This window comes from Oncorhynchus keta, unplaced genomic scaffold (assembly GCF_023373465.1).
Source record: "Oncorhynchus keta strain PuntledgeMale-10-30-2019 unplaced genomic scaffold, Oket_V2 Un_contig_269_pilon_pilon, whole genome shotgun sequence".
NCBI lineage: Eukaryota > Metazoa > Chordata > Actinopteri > Salmoniformes > Salmonidae > Oncorhynchus > Oncorhynchus keta.
This window is the reverse complement of record NW_026285285.1, coordinates 401,001-420,116: the sequence shown is the minus strand read 5'-3', so window position 1 is coordinate 420,116 and position 19,116 is coordinate 401,001. Positions and strand designations below refer to the sequence as shown.

The 19,116-nt window shown below is 43.5% G+C and overlaps 1 protein-coding gene across 1 annotated transcript in view; it reads right to left on the bottom strand.

Annotated features, from left to right (window-relative positions):
* LOC118378495 (phosphatase and actin regulator 3-like) overlaps positions 1 to 19,116 on the bottom strand; it is an 81,380-nt gene that overhangs the window by 10,655 nt on the left and 51,609 nt on the right. Inside the window, exon 8 of the mRNA XM_052506617.1 lies at positions 10,555 to 10,708. Coding sequence (XP_052362577.1) covers positions 10,555 to 10,708 — 154 coding nt within the window. The remainder of the gene's footprint in view (positions 1 to 10,554; positions 10,709 to 19,116) is intronic.

Sequence of the window (19,116 nt, the reverse complement as noted above, 5' to 3'; positions counted from 1 at the left end):
TATAACCAGTCACTACAACTACTATAACCAGTCACTACCACTACTATAATTATAACCAGTCACTACCACTACTATAACCAAACACTACCACTACTATAACCAGTCACTACCACTACTATAATTATAACCAGTCACTACCACTACTATAATTATAACCAGTCACTACCACTACTATAACCAGTCACTACCGCTACTATAACCAGTCACTAACATCACTAATTTAGTCACTACCACTACTATAACTTAACTTAAATCAAGCAAGCATACCACATTTTCTACAGGAAAAGTATTGTTGTTGTTGTAGTTATAGATAAAAATACAGCCTGAACAAAAATATAAATCAAACATGCTGTTTCCATGTTTTATTAGTTGAAATAAAAGATCACAGAAATGTTCAATATGCACAAAAAGTCTCAAATTTCGTGCACAAATTGATTTACATCCCTGTTACTGAGCATTTCTCCTCTGCCAAGATAATCCATCCACCTGACAGGTGTGGAATATCTAGAAGCTGATTAAACAGCATGATCATTACACAGATGCACCTTGTGCTGGGGACAATAAAAGGCTACTAGAAAATGTGAAGTTGTGTCACTGTCACGCCCTGGTCGTAGTATTTTGTGTTTTTCTTCATTTATTTGGTCAGGCCAGGGTGTGACATGGGTTTTTGTATGTGGTGTGTAGATAGTGGGATTGTAGCTTAGTGGGGTGTTCTAGGTTAGTCTATGGCTGTCTGAAGTGGTTCTCAATCAGAGGCAGGTGTTTATCGTTGTCTCTGATTGGGAACCATATTTAGGCAGCCATATTCTTTGGTTGTATTGTGGGTGATTGTCCTGAGTGTCTTGATGTCCTTGTGCTAGTTTAGTTGACACAAGTATAGGCTGTTTTCGGTTTGTTTATTGTTTTGTAGTGTTTGTGTTTATTCGTGTTTACGTTGTGTGATTAAACATGGATCGCAATATACACGCTGCAGTTTGGTCCGACTCTCCTTCACCACATGAAAACCGTGACAGTCACACTACACAATGCCACAGATGTCTCGAGTTATGAGGGAGTTATGAGGGAGTTATGAGGAATGTCCACCAGAGCTGTTGCCAGAGAATTTTGTTAATTTCTCTACCAAAAGTCGCCTCCAACCGCAGGTCACGTGTAACCACACCAGGCCAGGCAGGACCACCACATCCAGCTTATTCACCTGCGGGATCATCTGAGACCAGCCACCCGGACAGCTGATGAAACTGTGGGTTTGAACAACCAATGAATTTCTGTACAAACTGTCAGAAGCTCATCTGCGTGCACGTCATCCTCACCAAGGTCTTAACCTGACTGCAGTTTGGCATTGTAACCAACTTCAATTGACAAATGCTCCTTCTATGGCCAATGGCACGCTGGAGAAGTGTGCTCTTCACGGATGAATTTGTTCTCAACTGCACCAGGCAGATGGCAAACAGCGTGTGTGGCGTCGTGTGGGCGAGTGGAGTACCCCATGGTGGAGGTGGGGTTATGGGCAGGAATAACCCATGGACAATGAACACAATTGCATTTCATCAATGGGAATTTGAAAACAGTACCTCAAAAAAATGCTCCTCCTCACCTCGACCCCCCCCTCAAACTAGCCACTTTAACTATGCCACTTTGTTTACATACTCATATGTATATACTGTACTCGATACCATCTACTGTATCTTGCCTATGCTGCTCTGTACCATCACTCATTCATATATCTTTATGTACAAATTCTTTATCCCTTTACACTGTGTATAAGACAGTAGTTTTGGAATTGTTAGTTAGATTACTTGTTGGTTATCACTGCATTGTCGGAACTAGAAGCACAAGCATTTCGCTACACTCGCATTAACATCTGCTGACCATGTGTATGTGACAAATACAATTAGATTTGATTTGATTTGCAGCCCTGTTGATGAGAATGGGGTGTGCTCAGTCCACTTTTTTCCTGTAGTCCACAATTATCTCCTTTGAGATGATTGTGGATTGAGATTGCATCATCTGTGGATCTGTTGGGACGGTAGGCGGGTTGGAGTGGGTCTAGGGCTTCTGGGATGATGGTGTTGATGTGAGCCATGACCAGCCTTTCAAAGCACTTCATGGCTACGGACGTGAGTGCTACAGGGTGGTAGTCATTTAGGCAGGTTACACTTTCTTGGCCACAGGGACTATGGTAGTCTGCTTGAAACAGGTTGGTATTACAGGTCAGGGAGGGATTGAAAATGTCAGTGAAGTCACTTGCCAGTTGGTCGGCACATGCTCTGAGTACACGCCCTGGTAATTAATCTGTCCCGCAGCCTTGGGATTGTTGACCTGTCTAAAGGCTTGCTCACATCGGCTAAGGAGAGCATGATCACACAGTCTTCCGGAACAGCTGGTGCTCTCATGCATGCTTGAGTGTTGCTTGCCTCGAAGCGTGCGCAAAAGGCATTTAACTTGTCTGGTAGGTTCGCATCACTGGGCAGCTCACGGCTGGGTTTCCCTTTGTAGTCCGTAATAGTTTTCAAGCCCTGACACATCTGATGAGCGTCAGAGCTGGTGTTGTAGGATTCAAACTTAGTTCTTTATTGGTGCTTTGCCTGTTTGATGGTTAGTCTGAGGGCATAGCGGGATTTCTCATAAGCATCCGGATTTGTGTCCAGCTCCTTGAAAACAGCAGCACTAGTCTTTATCTCAGTGCGGATGTTGCCTGTAATTCATGGCTTCTTGTTGGGATATGTGCATACGGTCACTGTGGGACGACGTCGTCGATGCACTTATTGATTAAGTCAGTGACTGATGTGCTATACTCCTCAATGCCATTGGATGAATCCTGGAACATATTCCAGTCTGTGATGCAACACAGTCCTGTTGCGTTGCATCCGGGCCATCTGATCACTTCCGTATTGAGTGAGTCACTGCATTGGTTTACGCTTGTAAGCAGGAATCAGGAGGATAGAATTGTGGTCAGGTTTGTCAAATGGAGGGCAAGGGAGAGCTTTGTATCCATCTCTGTGTGTTGAGTAAAGGTGGTCTAGAGTTGTTTTTCCTCTGTCTGCACATGTGACATGCTGGAAGAAATGATGTAATAAAACGGATTTAAGTTTCCCTGCATTAAAGTCCCCGGCCACTAGGAGCGCCACCTGGATGAGCATTGTCTTGTTTTCTTATGGCAGCTGAGTGCATGAGAGTTGGTTGAGTGAATTCATAGTGCCAGCATCAGTTTGTGGTGGTAAATAGATGGCTACGTAAAATATGGATGAAAACTGTCTGTGTAGATAGAGTACCTCATGAAAACTGTCTGTGTAGATAGAGTACCTCATGAAAACTGTCTGTGTAGATAGAGTACCTCATGAAAACTGTCTGTGTAGATAGAGTACCTCATGAAAACTGTCTGTGTAGATAGAGTACCTCATGAAAACTGTCTGTGTAGATAGAGTACCTCATGAAAACTGTCTGTGTAGATAGAGTACCTCATGAAAACTGTCTGTGTAGATAGAGTACCTCATGAAAACTCTGTGTAGATAGAGTACCTCATGAAAACTGTCTGTGTAGATAGAGTACCTCATGAAAACTGTCTGTGTAGATAGAGTACCTCATGAAAACTGTCTGTGTAGATAGAGTACCTCATGAAAACTCTGTGTAGATAGAGTACCTCATGAAAACTGTCTGTGTAGATAGAGTACCTCATGAAAACTGTCTGTGTAGATAGAGTACCTCATGAAAACTGTCTGTGTAGATAGAGTACCTCATGAAAACGGTCTGTGTAGATAGAGTACCTCATGAAAACTGTCTGTGTAGATGAAACACAGCTATAGGAGAGGATACCTCTGGTATTACTGAGACACAGCTATAGGAGAGGATACCTCTGGTATTACTGAGACACAGCTATAGGAGAGGATACCTCTGGTATTACTGAGACACAGTCAGAGGAGAGGATACCTCTGGTATTACTGAGACACAGCTATAGGAGAGGATACCTCTGGTATTACTGAGACACAGCTATAGGAGAGGATACCTCTGGTATTACTGAGACACAGCTATAGGAGAGGATACCTCTGGTATTACTGAGACACAGCTATAGGAGAGGATACCTCTGGTATTACTGAAACACAGCTATAGGAGAGGATACCTCTGGTATTACTGAGACACAGCCAGAGGAGAGGATACCTCTGGTATTACTGAGACACAGCCATAGGAGAGGATACCTCTGGTATTACTGAAACACAGCCAGAGGAGAGGATACCTCTGGTATTACTGAGACACAGCCATAGGAGAGGATACCTCTGGTATTACTGAAACACAGCCATAGGAGAGGATACCTCTGGTATTACTGAAACACAGCCAGAGGAGAGGATACCTCTGGTATTACTGAGACACAGCCATAGGAGAGGATACCTCTGGTATTACTGAGACACAGCCAGAGGAGAGGATACCTCTGGTATTACTGAGACACAGCCAGAGGAGAGGATACCTCTGGTATTACTGAGACACAGCCAGAGGAGAGGATACCTCTGGTATTACTGAAACACAGCTATAGGAGAGGATACCTCTGGTATTACTGAGACACAGCTATAGGAGAGGATACCTCTGGTATTACTGAGACACAGCCAGAGGAGAGGATACCTCTGGTATTACTGAAACACAGCTATAGGAGAGGATACCTCTGGTATTACTGAGACACAGCCAGAGGAGAGGATACATCTGGTATTACTGAGACAAAGCCATAGGAGAGGATACCTCTGGTATTACTGAGACACAGCCAGAGGAGAGGATACCTCTGGTATTACTGAGACACAGCTATAGGAGAGGATACCTCTGGTATTACTGAGACACAGCCAGAGGAGAGGATACCTCTGGTATTACTGAGACACAGCCATAGGAGAGGATACCTCTGGTATTACTGAAACACAGCCAGAGGAGAGGATACCTCTGGTATTACTGAGACACAGCCAGAGGAGAGGATACCTCTGGTATTACTGAGACACAGCCATAGGAGAGGATACCTCTGGTATTACTGAGGGTAGAGATGTAGATCACTGCGGTAACAGCAAGATTCCACAACAAAACAAGAATGGGAGAGTCAATCAGGGAGAAAATACAATCTATCACCCTGCATACCCGCCTCCATCTCCCTCCTTTTCAGCAAGGGGAGGAGAGCAGCGGTGCTGTGACATAGAGGAGACATTGATTAGGGCTGTGTGACATAGAGGAGACATTGATTAGGGCTGTGTGACATAGAGGAGACATTGATTAGGGCTGTGTGACATAGAGGAGACATTGATTAGGGCTGTGTGACATAGAGGAGACATTGATTAGGTCTGTGTGACATAGAGGAGACATTGATTAGGGCTGTGTGATATAGAGGAGACATTGATTAGGGCTGTGTGACAGAGGAGACATTGATTAGGGCTGTGTGACATAGAGGAGACATTGATTAGGGCTGTGTGACATAGAGGAGACATTGATTAGGGCTGTGTGACATAGGGGAGACATTGATTAGGGCTGTGTGACATAGAGGAGACATTGATTAGGGCTGTGTGATATAGAGGAGACATTGATTAGGGCTGTGTGATATAGAGGAGACATTGATTAGGGCTGTGTGACAGAGGAGACATTGATTAGGGCTGTGTGACATAGAGGAGACATTGATTAGGGCTGTGTGATATAGAGGAGACATTGATTAGGGCTGTGTGACAGAGGAGACATTGATTAGGGCTGTGTGATATAGAGGAGACATTGATTAGGGCTGTGTGACATAGAGGAGACATTGATTAGGGCTGTGTGACATAGAGGAGACATTGATTAGGGCTGTGTGATATAGAAGAGACATTGATTAGGGCTGTGTGACATAGAGGAGACATTGATTAGGGCTGTGTGACATAGAGGAGACATTGATTAGGGCTGTGTGACATAGAGGAGACATTGATTAGGGCTGTGTGACAGAGGAGACATTGATTAGGGCTGTGTGACATAGAGGAGACATTGATTAGGGCTGTGTGACATAGAGGAGACATTGATTAGGGCTGTGTGACATAGAGGAGACATTGATTAGGGCTGTGTGACATAGAGGAGACATTGATTAGGGCTGTGTGACATAGAGGAGACATTGATTAGGGCTGTGTGACATAGAGGAGACATTGATTAGGGCTGTGTGACATAGAGGAGACATTGATTAGGGCTGTGTGACATAGAGGAGACATTGATTAGGGCTGTGTGACATAGAGGAGACATTGATTAGGGCTGTGTGACATAGAGGAGACATTGATTAGGGCTGTGTGATATAGAGGAGACATTGATTAGGGCTGTGTGACATAGAGGAGACATTGATTAGGGCTGTGTGCCGCAGTATTTCAGCTGAGCTGACAACTACAAAGCTATATATAGCACACCAGGATTCCCTTCCCCTCTTCACTTCTCCCCTTGTCTCTGCAATACACTAAACTGTATTCCCCGGCCATACAGATGTTCTAACAGCATAGAAGATACAAAATACTGACATTTCCCAGGTGATGACGAGGCCGCATGACACTTATCAGTTTAATGCAGTCAAATATTTTTCCCCAGGTGATTTTGAACCAGACGAGTGTGGCTGACTGCATCTGTACACACACACACACACACACACACACACACACACACACACACACACACACACACACACACACACACACACACACACACACACACACACAATAATGGTTTTAACTACTAGAGAAAATATTGATTGCTCCTTTTTGTTTGGAAGAGAATGAGTCCCGTCTCATCTGTCTACACCAATAAAAAGGACTCATGTAAAGGTCAGGACATAAACCCTTAAAACATTGGAAATAACTTCAAAACAACTTTATTATTTTGCGTGGTGTTGTATTACCAACATAAATGATCACACACATAATAATATAACAAACAACGAGCTCTGGTTTCTCAAGAAAGGTCCATACCCCGGGCCTAAAAGAGTCCAGCCCGGTAAAGGAGTTCAGTGGACTCAAGTGACCTTAGTCACGCAATGTTTGTCCATTCATGAAGAGGAGCATAGACCCAGTCTCAATCACACAATCAAAATATCAAACTCTTTACAACACAACCATAAAGAGTATCAAATCTCAATAAATCTTCAACTACAACTGACCACATAACTCATCAAGGTACAGATCATACTTAAACAAATGAAACACCATATGCAAAATATATGTAGTCAATCGGTCAGTCAGACAATCCATTCCGCCAACAAATCTCCAGCAAGAAAGGCCCCGAAGAACCAGCAGAGACTAACAGATGTGTAGTCCAAAAGGAAGCAATGAGTGGATCCGATGCTGGTTCAACTTTAAGACAAGGCTACAAAGCAGACTTTTAAATACAACAAAACAAACGGAGTAAAGACGCTTCGGAACTGAGGGTTGAAACACTTCCTCTTTCGCACCACCATCACAACCCAGTGCAGCTGATGCTGGCTATTTAATTGGGAATTAAAGAGGAAGTGCCCTATTGGAAGGAGAAGCACTGAGACGGATCAGACAAATTCAGGGCCATCACACACCCCTTCCCCTGGAAAAAGCCAACCATTGCCCTGGAAGGCACATTTTAGTCGCGGAAACCGAGAAAAGTCTCATCACTTTCCTCTACGAAAATATTAATGACTTTTTGGCGCTCCCGCTCCTCAGCTGAGGGGTCACAGGCCTTAAGGCGTGAGACTTCTGGGTCTGGGAATCCGGGGAAAAGTCTCCTCACTTTCCTCTTCAAACATATCCAGGACCTTGTGGTGCTCAATTTCCTCCAATTCCTCAGCCGAGGGGTAACAGGCCTTAAGACGTGAGACATCGTGCATATCTTCACCTGTGTCCTCTTTCACCACTCGGTCGTTCAGAGGGCCCATCTGCTCCACAATCCTATATGGTCCTTGCCATTTAGGAGCGAGCTTGGCCGAGAAGAATTGTTCAGCTTTTGAGTAAGGATGAGAGCGAAGCCACACCCGATCACTAACCTGGAACTGCATGTCTCGTCTGTTCTTATCATTTCTCTTCTGCTTGAGTCGAGCCTGGATCATGTTCTTTGAGACAAGAGCTCTCAAGTCATGGAGATTGACTACCTGATCATAGCAAGCAGAGTCTGGAGTAACCTCCTGGGGCTGTAGCACCATATCCAAGGGTCCTCCGAGGGGATGACTCAGGTTCAGCTCTGCGGAGGTGATTCCAGTGGACTAATGCACAGCAAAATTCAGGGCAAATCCAAACGTGAAGGTGCTTGTCCCAGTGTTTGTGCCGGGTCCCTACATCCGAAGCAACCATTGTCTTCAAGGTTCGATTAACCCTCTCGGTGAGGTTGGTTTGTGGGTGATAGGCCGTGGTCAACTTATGTCTCAGGTTCCATCTTTGGCAGGTCTCCTCAAAGAGATCAGATACTAATTGGGAACCTCGGTCAGACAGGATGTAATCAGGCACTCCAGCGAGTCAGGATCTATTTTGTGAGGATGATAAACCTCTTAAGCCCACCCAACACGCAGGCGTCCCATCTAGCCATCAGGAAATGCAAATGCGCCACGCCAAATGCTAATAGCACTCGTTAAAACTCAAACGTTCATTAAAACACACATGCAGGGTACTGAATTAAAGCTACACTCGTTGTGAATCCAGCCAACAAGTCAGATTTTTAAAATGCTTTTCGGCGAAAGCATGAGAAGCTATTATCTGATAGCATGCAACACCCCGAAATACCTGAAGGGGACGTAAACAAAATAATTAGCATAGCCGGCGCTACACAAACCGCACAATAAAATATAAAACATTCATTACCTTTGACAAGCTTCTTTGTTGGCACTCCTATATGTCCCATAAACATCACTATTGGGTCTTTTTTTTTATTAAATCGGTCCATATATATACCCAAAATATCGATCTATGAAAAGTGTGTGATCCAGAAAAAAACACTGTTTTAAAACGCAACGTCATTTTTTTAAATTAAAAAAGTCGACGATAAACTTTCACAAAACACTTCGAAATACTTTTGTAATCCAACTTTAGGTATTAGTAAACGTTAATAATCTATCAAAATGATCACGGGGCGATGTGTATTCAATAGCTCCACGTCTTCAACTCATGGTCGGAAATCTCTCTTCCAAAACATCCTGTCGGAGACCGGATGGAATGGGGTCTGTCTTCCTCGTTTGACCAAGGAACAACTCCCAGGCAATTGCCAAGACTGGCGACATCGTGTGGAAGCTGTAGGACTTGTAATCTCGGCCCCATCTAATTTGCTGTGCCATAGACAATACATGCAAGTGGCGCATTGATATTTTTTCCACTTTTTGGTGATCAGTTTTCCTTGGGCTTTTCGACGAAACACACGTTCTGTTATAGTCACAGCCGTGATTTAACCAGTTTTAGAAACGTCAGAGTGTTTTCTATCCACACATACTAATCATATGCATATACTATATTCCTGGCATGAGTAGCAGGACGCTGAAATGTTGCGCGATTTTTAACAGAATGTTCGAAAAAGTAAGCCCTAAGCTTAAGTGCTTTTAAAGACGGTCCTCGCTGTGGCCTGACGAAGGGCAAAGAGCTCCACCCGCTTGGAATAGTAATCAACAAAAACAAGCATGTACACATTCTGATTGGAGCTTCTAGGAAATGGACCCATCAAATCCACTCCTAACATTTCCCAAGGTCGGGTAACCACCGTTTGCTGCAACTTGCCAGCAGGCTTTCTACCTTCTGGTTTGTACATTTGACAAACCTGACAGTTGTGTGACTTCACATCCATGCTCAGATGTGGCCAGTAGAGTAACGCTTGCAACCGCTTGTAGGTTTTGAACCTGCCCAAATGACCAGCCAATGGGTCTTCATGGAAATGTTGAAGCAGTTGAAGGCGTAGAGTTTCAGGTATGTACATTTGGTAGAGTGTTCTGTGAGGTAGTTGTACAAATCAGTACACTTTGTCTTCAATGTTGGTCAGCTTGGTGGTAGGATTTGACCATCTTTTCAATTCAATTCAATTCAAGGGCTTTATTGACATGGGAAACATGTGTTAACATTGCCAAAGCAAGTGAGGTAGATAATATATAAAGTGAAATAAACAATAAAAATGAACAGTAAACATTACACATACAGAAGTTTCAAAACACACAGTGTCTATCTTCCAGGAAAGTCTGGTACAAAGCCTGTACTTCTGGATCATCCTGTTGGGCTTTCCATATGGCCTCATCAGAGTTTTGAGTCTCGACTGCTAGACAGGACAGTAGCACATGTTGATTATTATTATTTAAATTATGTTAATATTGTAAATCTCCAAAGTAAGCTTTGACAGTATGTGTACATTATTGCTTTATGCCAATAAAGCAAACTGAATAGAGAGAGAGAGAGACAGAGAGAGACTGAGAGAGCGACTCTAGGTCACACTGTGTGTGTAAATAACTCACTTGGCCATGAGATAGATAGATAGATAGATAGATAGATAGATAGATAGATAGATAGATAGATAGATAGATAGATAGATAGATAGATAGATAGATAGATAGATAGATAGATAGATAGATAGATAGATAGATAGATAGATAGATAGGGGACTCACTTGGCCAGCTTGGTCTCTATGTGCTGTCGTGTCTCCTGTCTCTCCAGGTCTGAGCGAACAGGGAAGATGTTTCTGTCCTCCAGCTCCTGCTGACTGGGCCGGTTACGAAGCTTCACCGTTAACAACTCCTTACGCATCCGCCGCGGCAGGGTGCCTACACATACACACACACACACACACACACACACACACACACACACACACACATTGTAACTCTATTGATAAAGACAGTAAGTATCGGGGCTGGGTGCCTGTCAGTGTTATAACCAGTTATAACCATTTATTACCCATTATTACCACAGTAAGTACCGGGGCAGGGTGCCTGTCAGTGTTATAACCAGTTATAACCATTTATTACCCATTATTACCACAGTAAGTATCGGGGCAGGGTGCCTGTCGGTGTTATAACCAGTTATAACCATTTATTACCCATTATTACCACAGTAAGTACCGTGGCAGGGTGCCTGTCGGTGTTATAACCAGTTATAACCATTTATTACCCATTATTACCACAGTAAGTACCGGGGCAGGGTGCCTGTCGGTGTTATAACCAGTTATAACCATTTATTACCCATTATTACCACAGTAAGTACCGGGGCAGGGTGCCTGTCGGTGTTATAACCAGTTATAGCCATTTATTACCCATTATTACCACAGCAAGTGTCAGAACCATTATTCCAGCAGTCTGAGCTAACATAAGGTATTTTAAACGTCTAGGGGATTGCTGTCTCGTCCACGGGACGGTTGAGCTAACGTAGCCTAATGCTATTAGCATGAGGTTGTAAGTAACAAGAACATTTCCCAGGACATAGACATATCTGATATTGGCAAAAAGTTTAATTCTTGTTCATCTAAATGCACTGTCCAATTACAGTGAAAGAATACCATGCTATTGTTTGAGACAAGTTATTATTAAAACTTATTAGGCACACTTGGGCAGTCTTGATACAAAAATACAAAAATGTTGAGCGGAAATGCAATGGTTCATTGGATCAGTCTTAAGCGTTACACACACACTGCTGCCAGATCTACCAGATCTATTGTCCAGATCTACCAGATGTATTGTCCAGATCTACCAGATGTATTGTCCAGATCTACCAGATGTATTGTCCAGATCTACCAGATGTATTGTCCAGATCTACAAGATGTATTGTCCATCCAGATCTACCAGATCTATTGTTATATTATACTACATTCCTTTCACATTTACACTAACTTCAAAGTGTTTCCTTTCAAATGGTACCAACAATATACATAATCGTTGCCAAATTTGCTTCATTTAAAGGTAAAATAATGGTTAAAATCCTGGGTAAAATCAAATCAAATCAAATGTATTTATATAGTCCTTCTTACATCAGCTGATATCTCAAAGTGCTGTACAGAAACCCAGCCTAAAACCCCAAACAGCAAGCAATGCAGGTGTAGAAGCACGGTGGCTAGGAAAAACTCCCTAGAAAGGCCAAAACCTAGGAAGAAACCTAGAGAGGAACCAGGCTATGAGGGGTGGCCAGTCCTCTTCTGGCTGTGCCGGGTGGAGATTATAACAGAACATAGCCAAGATGTTCAAATGTGCATAAATGACCAGCATGGTCAAATAATAATAATCACAGTAGTTGTCGAGGGTGCAGCAAGTCAGCACCTCAGGAGTAAATGTCAGTTGGCTTTTCATAGCAGATCATTAAGAGTATCTCAGCCACTCCCGCTGTCTCTAGAGACAGCAGGTCTGGGACAGGTAGTACGTCCGGTGAACAGGTCAGGGTTCCATAGCCGCAGGCAGAACAATTTAAACTGGAACAGCAGCACACCCAGGTGGACTGGGGACAGCAAGGAGTCATCATGCCAGGTAGTCTTGAGGCATGGTCCTAGGGCTCAGGTCCTCCGAGAGAAAGAGACTTGCAGGGACCAAAATTGGCATTAATGACCAGTTACCGAAGGAAATTGCAGAACGGCGTGAAGTCCTGTATCCAATTGTATCCAATTTTCAAGGAAAATAAACGATAAACGATATATTGATAACCAGTTGTTCAGAGACACAAAGACTACTCCATGGTTATTTTAAACAGCCAGTTGTTCAGAGACACAAAGACTACTCCATGGTTATTTTAAACAGCCAGTTGTTCAGAGACACAAAGACTACTCCATGGTTATTTTAAACAGCCAGTTGTTCAGAGACACAAAGACGACTCCATGGTTATTTTAATCAGCCAGTTGTTCAGAGACACAAAGACTACTCCATGGTTATTTTAAACAGCCAGTTGTTCAGAGACACAAAGACTACTCCATGGTTATTTTAATCAGCCAGTTGTTCAGAGACACAAAGACTACTCCATGGTTATTTTAAACAGCCAGTTGTTCAGAGACACAAAGACTACTCCTTGGTTATTTTAAACAGCCAGTTGTTCAGAGACACAAAGACTCCTCCATGGCTATTTTAAACAGCCAGTTGTTCAGAGACACAAAGACTACTCCATGGTTATTTTAAAAATGACCAAGTTCTTATAGACCAGGGAAATAATGAAACACAATTCTAGCCTGGTTATGGACTGTAACAATACAATAAAACATATGGCTTTTCTATTTATCTTCACATATAACTAACTGGAACACAAAAGCACTAATTCAACATGGTGAAGATACAAACTCAGTAAACAGAAGGCACAGTATGTGTGGATGGTGTGTGTTTATTTATGTTTGGAAAAGTGTTGCGTTGAGTGAGAAAGGAAATGGTTGCATATCCCAGAACCAATGTATTATTGTGAGCGGGGGTGTGAGAGGGTTTCAATGTTGTTCAGATGATGGATATACTTTTTATAATGACTCATACGTCTTATTTATTGTCATATCATGGTGGAACAGTGTTTTAAAATAAATTATACATTTGATTAATTTATTGTTCTATCATGGGGAACTACATTTTTAAAATAAACTATATTTAAAATGTATTTATTTATGGTCCTATATTGATGGTACGGTCCACAGCCCTATACCCTAGACACCCACCTGAATGACCCAGATACTAAGGAGGAGTCCTAATGTAATGGTACGATCCACAACCCTATACCCTAGACACCCACCTGAATGACCCAGATACTAAGGAGAAGTCCTAATGTAATGGTACGGTCCACAACCCTATACCCTAGACACCCACCTGAATGACCCAGATACTAAGGAGAAGTCCTAATGTAATGGTACGGTCCATGACCCTATACCCTAGACACCCACCTGAATGACCCAGATACTAAGGAGAAGTCCTAATGTAATGGTACGGTCCACAGCCCTATACCCTAGACACCCACCTGAATGACCCAGATACTAAGGAGAAGTCCTAATGTAATGGTACGGTCCACAACCCTATACCCTAGACACCCACCTGAATGACCCAGATACTAAGGAGAAGTCCTAATGTAATGGTACGGTCCACAACCCTATACCCTAGACACCCACCTGAATGACCCAGATACTAAGGAGAAGTCCTAATGTAATGGTACGGTCCACAGCCCTATACCCTAGACACCCACCTGAATGACCCAGATACTAAGGAGAAGTCCTAATGTAATGGTACGGTCCACAACCCTATACCCTAGACACCCACCTGAATGACCCAGATACTAAGGAGAAGTCCTAATGTAATGGTACGGTCCATGACCCTATACCCTAGACACCCACCTGAATGACCCAGATACTAAGGAGAAGTCCTAATGTAATGGTACGGTCCATGACCCTATACCCTAGACACCCACCTGAATGACCCAGATACTAAGGAGAAGTCCTAATGTAATGGTACGGTCCACAGCCCTATACCCTAGACACCCACCTGAATGACCCAGATACTAAGGAGAAGTCCTAATGTAATGGTACGGTCCACAACCCTATACCCTAGACACCCACCTGAATGACCCAGATACTAAGGAGAAGTCCTAATGTAATGGTATGGTCCACAACCCTATACCCTAGACACCCACCTGAATGACCCAGATACTAAGGAGAAGTCCTAATGTAATGGTACGGTCCACAGCCCTATACCCTAGACACCCACCTGAATGACCCAGATACTAAGGAGAAGTCCTAATGTAATGGTACGGTCCATGACCCTATACCCTAGACACCCACCTGAATGACCCAGATACTAAGGAGGAGTCCTAATGTAATGGTACGGTCCATGACCCTATACCCTAGACACCCACCTGAATGACCCAGATACTAAGGAGAAGTCCTAATGTAATGGTACGGTCCATAACCCTATACCCTAGACACCCACCTGAATGACCCAGATACTAAGGAGAAGTGCTAATGTAATGGTACGGTCCATGACCCTATACCCTAGACACCCACCTGAATGACCCAGATACTAAGGAGAAGTCCTAATGTAATGGTACGGTCCACAGCCCTATACCCTAGACACCCACCTGAATGACCCAGATACTAAGGAGAAGTCCTAATGTAATGGTACGGTCCACAACCCTATACCCTAGACACCCACCTGAATGACCCAGATACTAAGGAGAAGTCCTAATGTAATGGTATGGTCCACAACCCTATACCCTAGACACCCACCTGAATGACCCAGATACTAAGGAGAAGTCCTAATGTAATGGTACGGTCCACAACCCTATACCCTAGACACCCACCTGAATGACCCAGATACTAAGGAGAAGTCCTAATGTAATGGTACGGTCCATGACCCTATACCCTAGACACCCACCTGAATGACCCAGATACTAAGGAGGAGTCCTAATGTAATGGTACGGTCCATGACCCTATACCCTAGACACCCACCTGAATGACCCAGATACTAAGGAGAAGTCCTAATGTAATGGTACGGTCCATAACCCTATACCCTAGACACCCACCTGAATGACCCAGATACTAAGGAGAAGTGCTAATGTAATGGTACGGTCCATGACCCTATACCCTAGACACCCACCTGAATGACCCAGATACTAAGGAGAAGTCCTAATGTAATGGTACGGTCCACAGCCCTATACCCTAGACACCCACCTGAATGACCCAGATACTAAGGAGAAGTCCTAATGTAATGGTACGGTCCATGACCCTATACCCTAGACACCCACCTGAATGACCCAGATACTAAGGAGAAGTCCTAATGTAATGGTACGGTCCATGACCCTATACCCTAGACACCCACCTGAACGACCCAGAGACTCAGGAGAAGTCCTAATGTAATGGAACGGTCCACAACCCTATACCCTAGACACCCACCTGAATGACCCAGATACTGAGGAGAAGTCCCTAACTGTTTTATATGCATGCTGTAAGCAGTCTGTATGCAGCCAAAATGATGGTCAGAGACCTAGAGCAGCACTGCCCCCTCAAGATTCTGAGCCTGCTTGGCAGAGTTGGTCCTGCCACTCCTATATAAATGGTAGATTATCAGACACGGAACAAGAAGGTCTGATATCAGTATTACTGAAACAGGACCCAAGTGGTATATAGAAAGATCCAGTCCATTTAAAAATTGGAGACCTCTTACACTTCACTCCTAGCAAAATGCTTGGCCCATAGAATTTAAAAAGTATTGTCAGATATTATTCATCCTATTAAGACAGGTTTTTTACATGGACGATACATTGGAGATAATATAAGACAAGTACTGGAAACAATAGAATACTATGAAATATCGGGGCCTGGTTTTCATAGCTGCTTTTGAAAAGGCTTTTGATAAAGTACGACTGGAGAGTATATATAAATGCCTAGAATATTTAAATTTTGGAGAATATCTTATAAAATGTGATAAAGTTATGTATAGTAACCCTAGGTGTAAAATAGTAAAGAATGGCTACATCTCAGAAAGTTTTAAACTCTCAAGAGGAGTTAAACAAGGTTGTTTATTTATTTCACCTTTATTTAACCAGGTAGGCTAGTTGAGAACACCTTTATTTAACCAGGTAGGCTAGTTGAGAACACCTTTATTTAACCAGGTAGGCTAGTTGAGAACACCTTTATTTAACCAGGTAGGCTAGTTGAGAACACCTTTATTTAACCAGGTAGGCTAGTTGAGAACACCTTTATTTAACCAGGTAGGCTAGTTGAGAACAAGTTCTCATTTGCAACTGCGACCTGGCCAAGATAAAGCATTGCAGTGAGAACAGACAACAACACAGAGTTACACACGGAGTAAACAATAATCAAGTCAATAACACAGTAGAAAAATATATAAAAAAATACTCTTTGTGTGCAAAAGGCATAAGGAGGTAGGCGAATAATTACAATTTAGCAGATTAGGTAGAGTGCAGGTAGAGATACTGGTGTGCAAAAGAGCAGAAAAGTAAATAAATAAAAACAGTATGGGGATGAGGTAGGTAAATTGGGTGGGCTATTTACCAATAGACTATGTTCCTGTACCCAAGAAAGTAAAGGCAACTGAACTAAATTACTTTTGCCCCATAGCACTGAAATCTGTCATCATGAAGTGCTTTGAGAGGCTAGTTAAGGATCATATTACCTCTACCTTACCTGACACCCTAGACCCACTTCAGTTTGCATACCACCCCAATAGATCCACAGACGATGAAATCGCCTTCCCTCTGCACACTGCCCTATCCCATCTGGACAAGAAGAATACCTAAATCAAAACACTGTTCATTGACTACAGCTCAGCATTCAACACCATGATACCGTCCAAGCTCATCATTAAGCTTGAGGCCTTGGGTCAGAGCCCTGTGCAATTGGGTCCTGGACTTCCTGATGGGCAGCCCCAGGTGGTGAAGGTAGGAAACATCACCTCCACTTTGCTGATCCTCAACACAGGGGTGTGTGCTCAGCCCCCTGCTGTACTCTCTGTTCACCCAACTCAATCATCAAGTTTGCAGACGACACAAGAGTGGTAGGCCAGGGCCTGCAGAGTGGCGCAGCGGTCTAAAGCACTAATCAGTGCTAGAGGTGTCACTACAGATGCGGGTTCGATCCCGGGCTGTATTGCAGCCGGCCGCAACCAGGAGACCCATGAGGCGGCGCGCCATTGGCCCAGCATCACCTGGGTTAGAGGAGGGTTTGGCCGGCTGAAATGCCTTTGTCCCATCGCGCTCTAGCGACTCCTTGTGACGGCCTGGCATGTTGACTTCAGTCGCCAGCTGTATGGCGTTTCTTCTGACACTTCCAAGTTAAGAGAGCAGTGTGTGAAGAAGCATTGCGGCTGGCGGGTGCGTGTTTTCGAGCAGATGCATGGCACTCGACCTTCGCCTCTCCCGAGTCCAGTACGTGGAGTTGCAGTGATGGGACAAGACTGTAACTACCAATTGGATATCACTAAATACAAATACAAAAAAAGATGATTACCAACAATGCCTACAGGGAGGAGATGAGGGTCGTGGCGGAGTGTGGTTCCAGGAAAACAACCTCTCACTCAATGTCAACAACAAGGAGCTGATCGTGGACTTCGGGAAACAGCGGAGGGACCACGACCCAATGCGTTCCACATTGATGGGAACGCAGTGGAGAAGGTGGTAAGCTTCAAGTTCCTCGGCATAAAACATCACTCACAATCTGAAATGGTCCACCTACATAGACAGTGTGTTGAAGAAAGTGCAACAGCGCCTCTTCTTCACGAGGCTGAAGAAATTTAGCTTGGCCCCTAAGACCCTCACAAACTTTTATAGATGCAGCATTGAAAGCATCCTGTCGGGCTGTGTCACCGCCTGGTACGGCAACTGCACTGTCCGCAACCACAGTGCTCTCGAGAGGGCGGTGCGGTCTGCCCACCGGTTACTCATCCCTGCACCTTAGAGCCCTATCATGGAACACTGGTCACTTTCATAATGGAACACTGGTCACTTTCATAATGGAACACTGGTCAGATTAATAATGGAACACTGGTCACTTTAATAATGGTCCCTTTAATAATGGAACACTGGTCAGTTTAATAATGGAACACTGGCCACTTTAATAATGGAACACTGGTCACTTTAATAATGGAACGCTGGTCCCTTTAATAATGGAACACTGGCCACTTTAATAATGGAACACTGGTCACTTTAATAATGGAACACTGGTCACTTTAATAATGGAACACTGGTCACTTTAATAATGGAACACTGGTCACTTTAATAATGGAACACTGGCCACTTTCATAATGGAACACTGGTCAGTTTAATAATGGAACACTGGTCACTTTAATAATGGAACACTGGTCACTTTAACACTGGTCACTTTAATAATGGAACACTGGTCACTTTAATAATGGAACGCTGGTCCCTTTAATAATGGAACACTGGTCACTTTAACACTGGTCACTTTAATAATGGAACACTGGTCACTTTAATAATGGAACACTGGCCACTTTAATAATGGAACACTGGTCACTTTAATAATGGAACACTAGTCACTTTAATAATGGAACACTGGTCACTTTAACAATGGAACACTGGTCACTTTAATAATGGAACACTGGCCACTTTAATAATGGAACGCTGGTCCCTTTAATAATGGAACACTGGTAACTTTAATAATGGAACACTGGTCACTTTAACACTGGCCACTTTAATAATGGAACGCTGGTCCCTTTAATAATGGAACACTGGTCACTTTAATAATGGAACGCTGGTC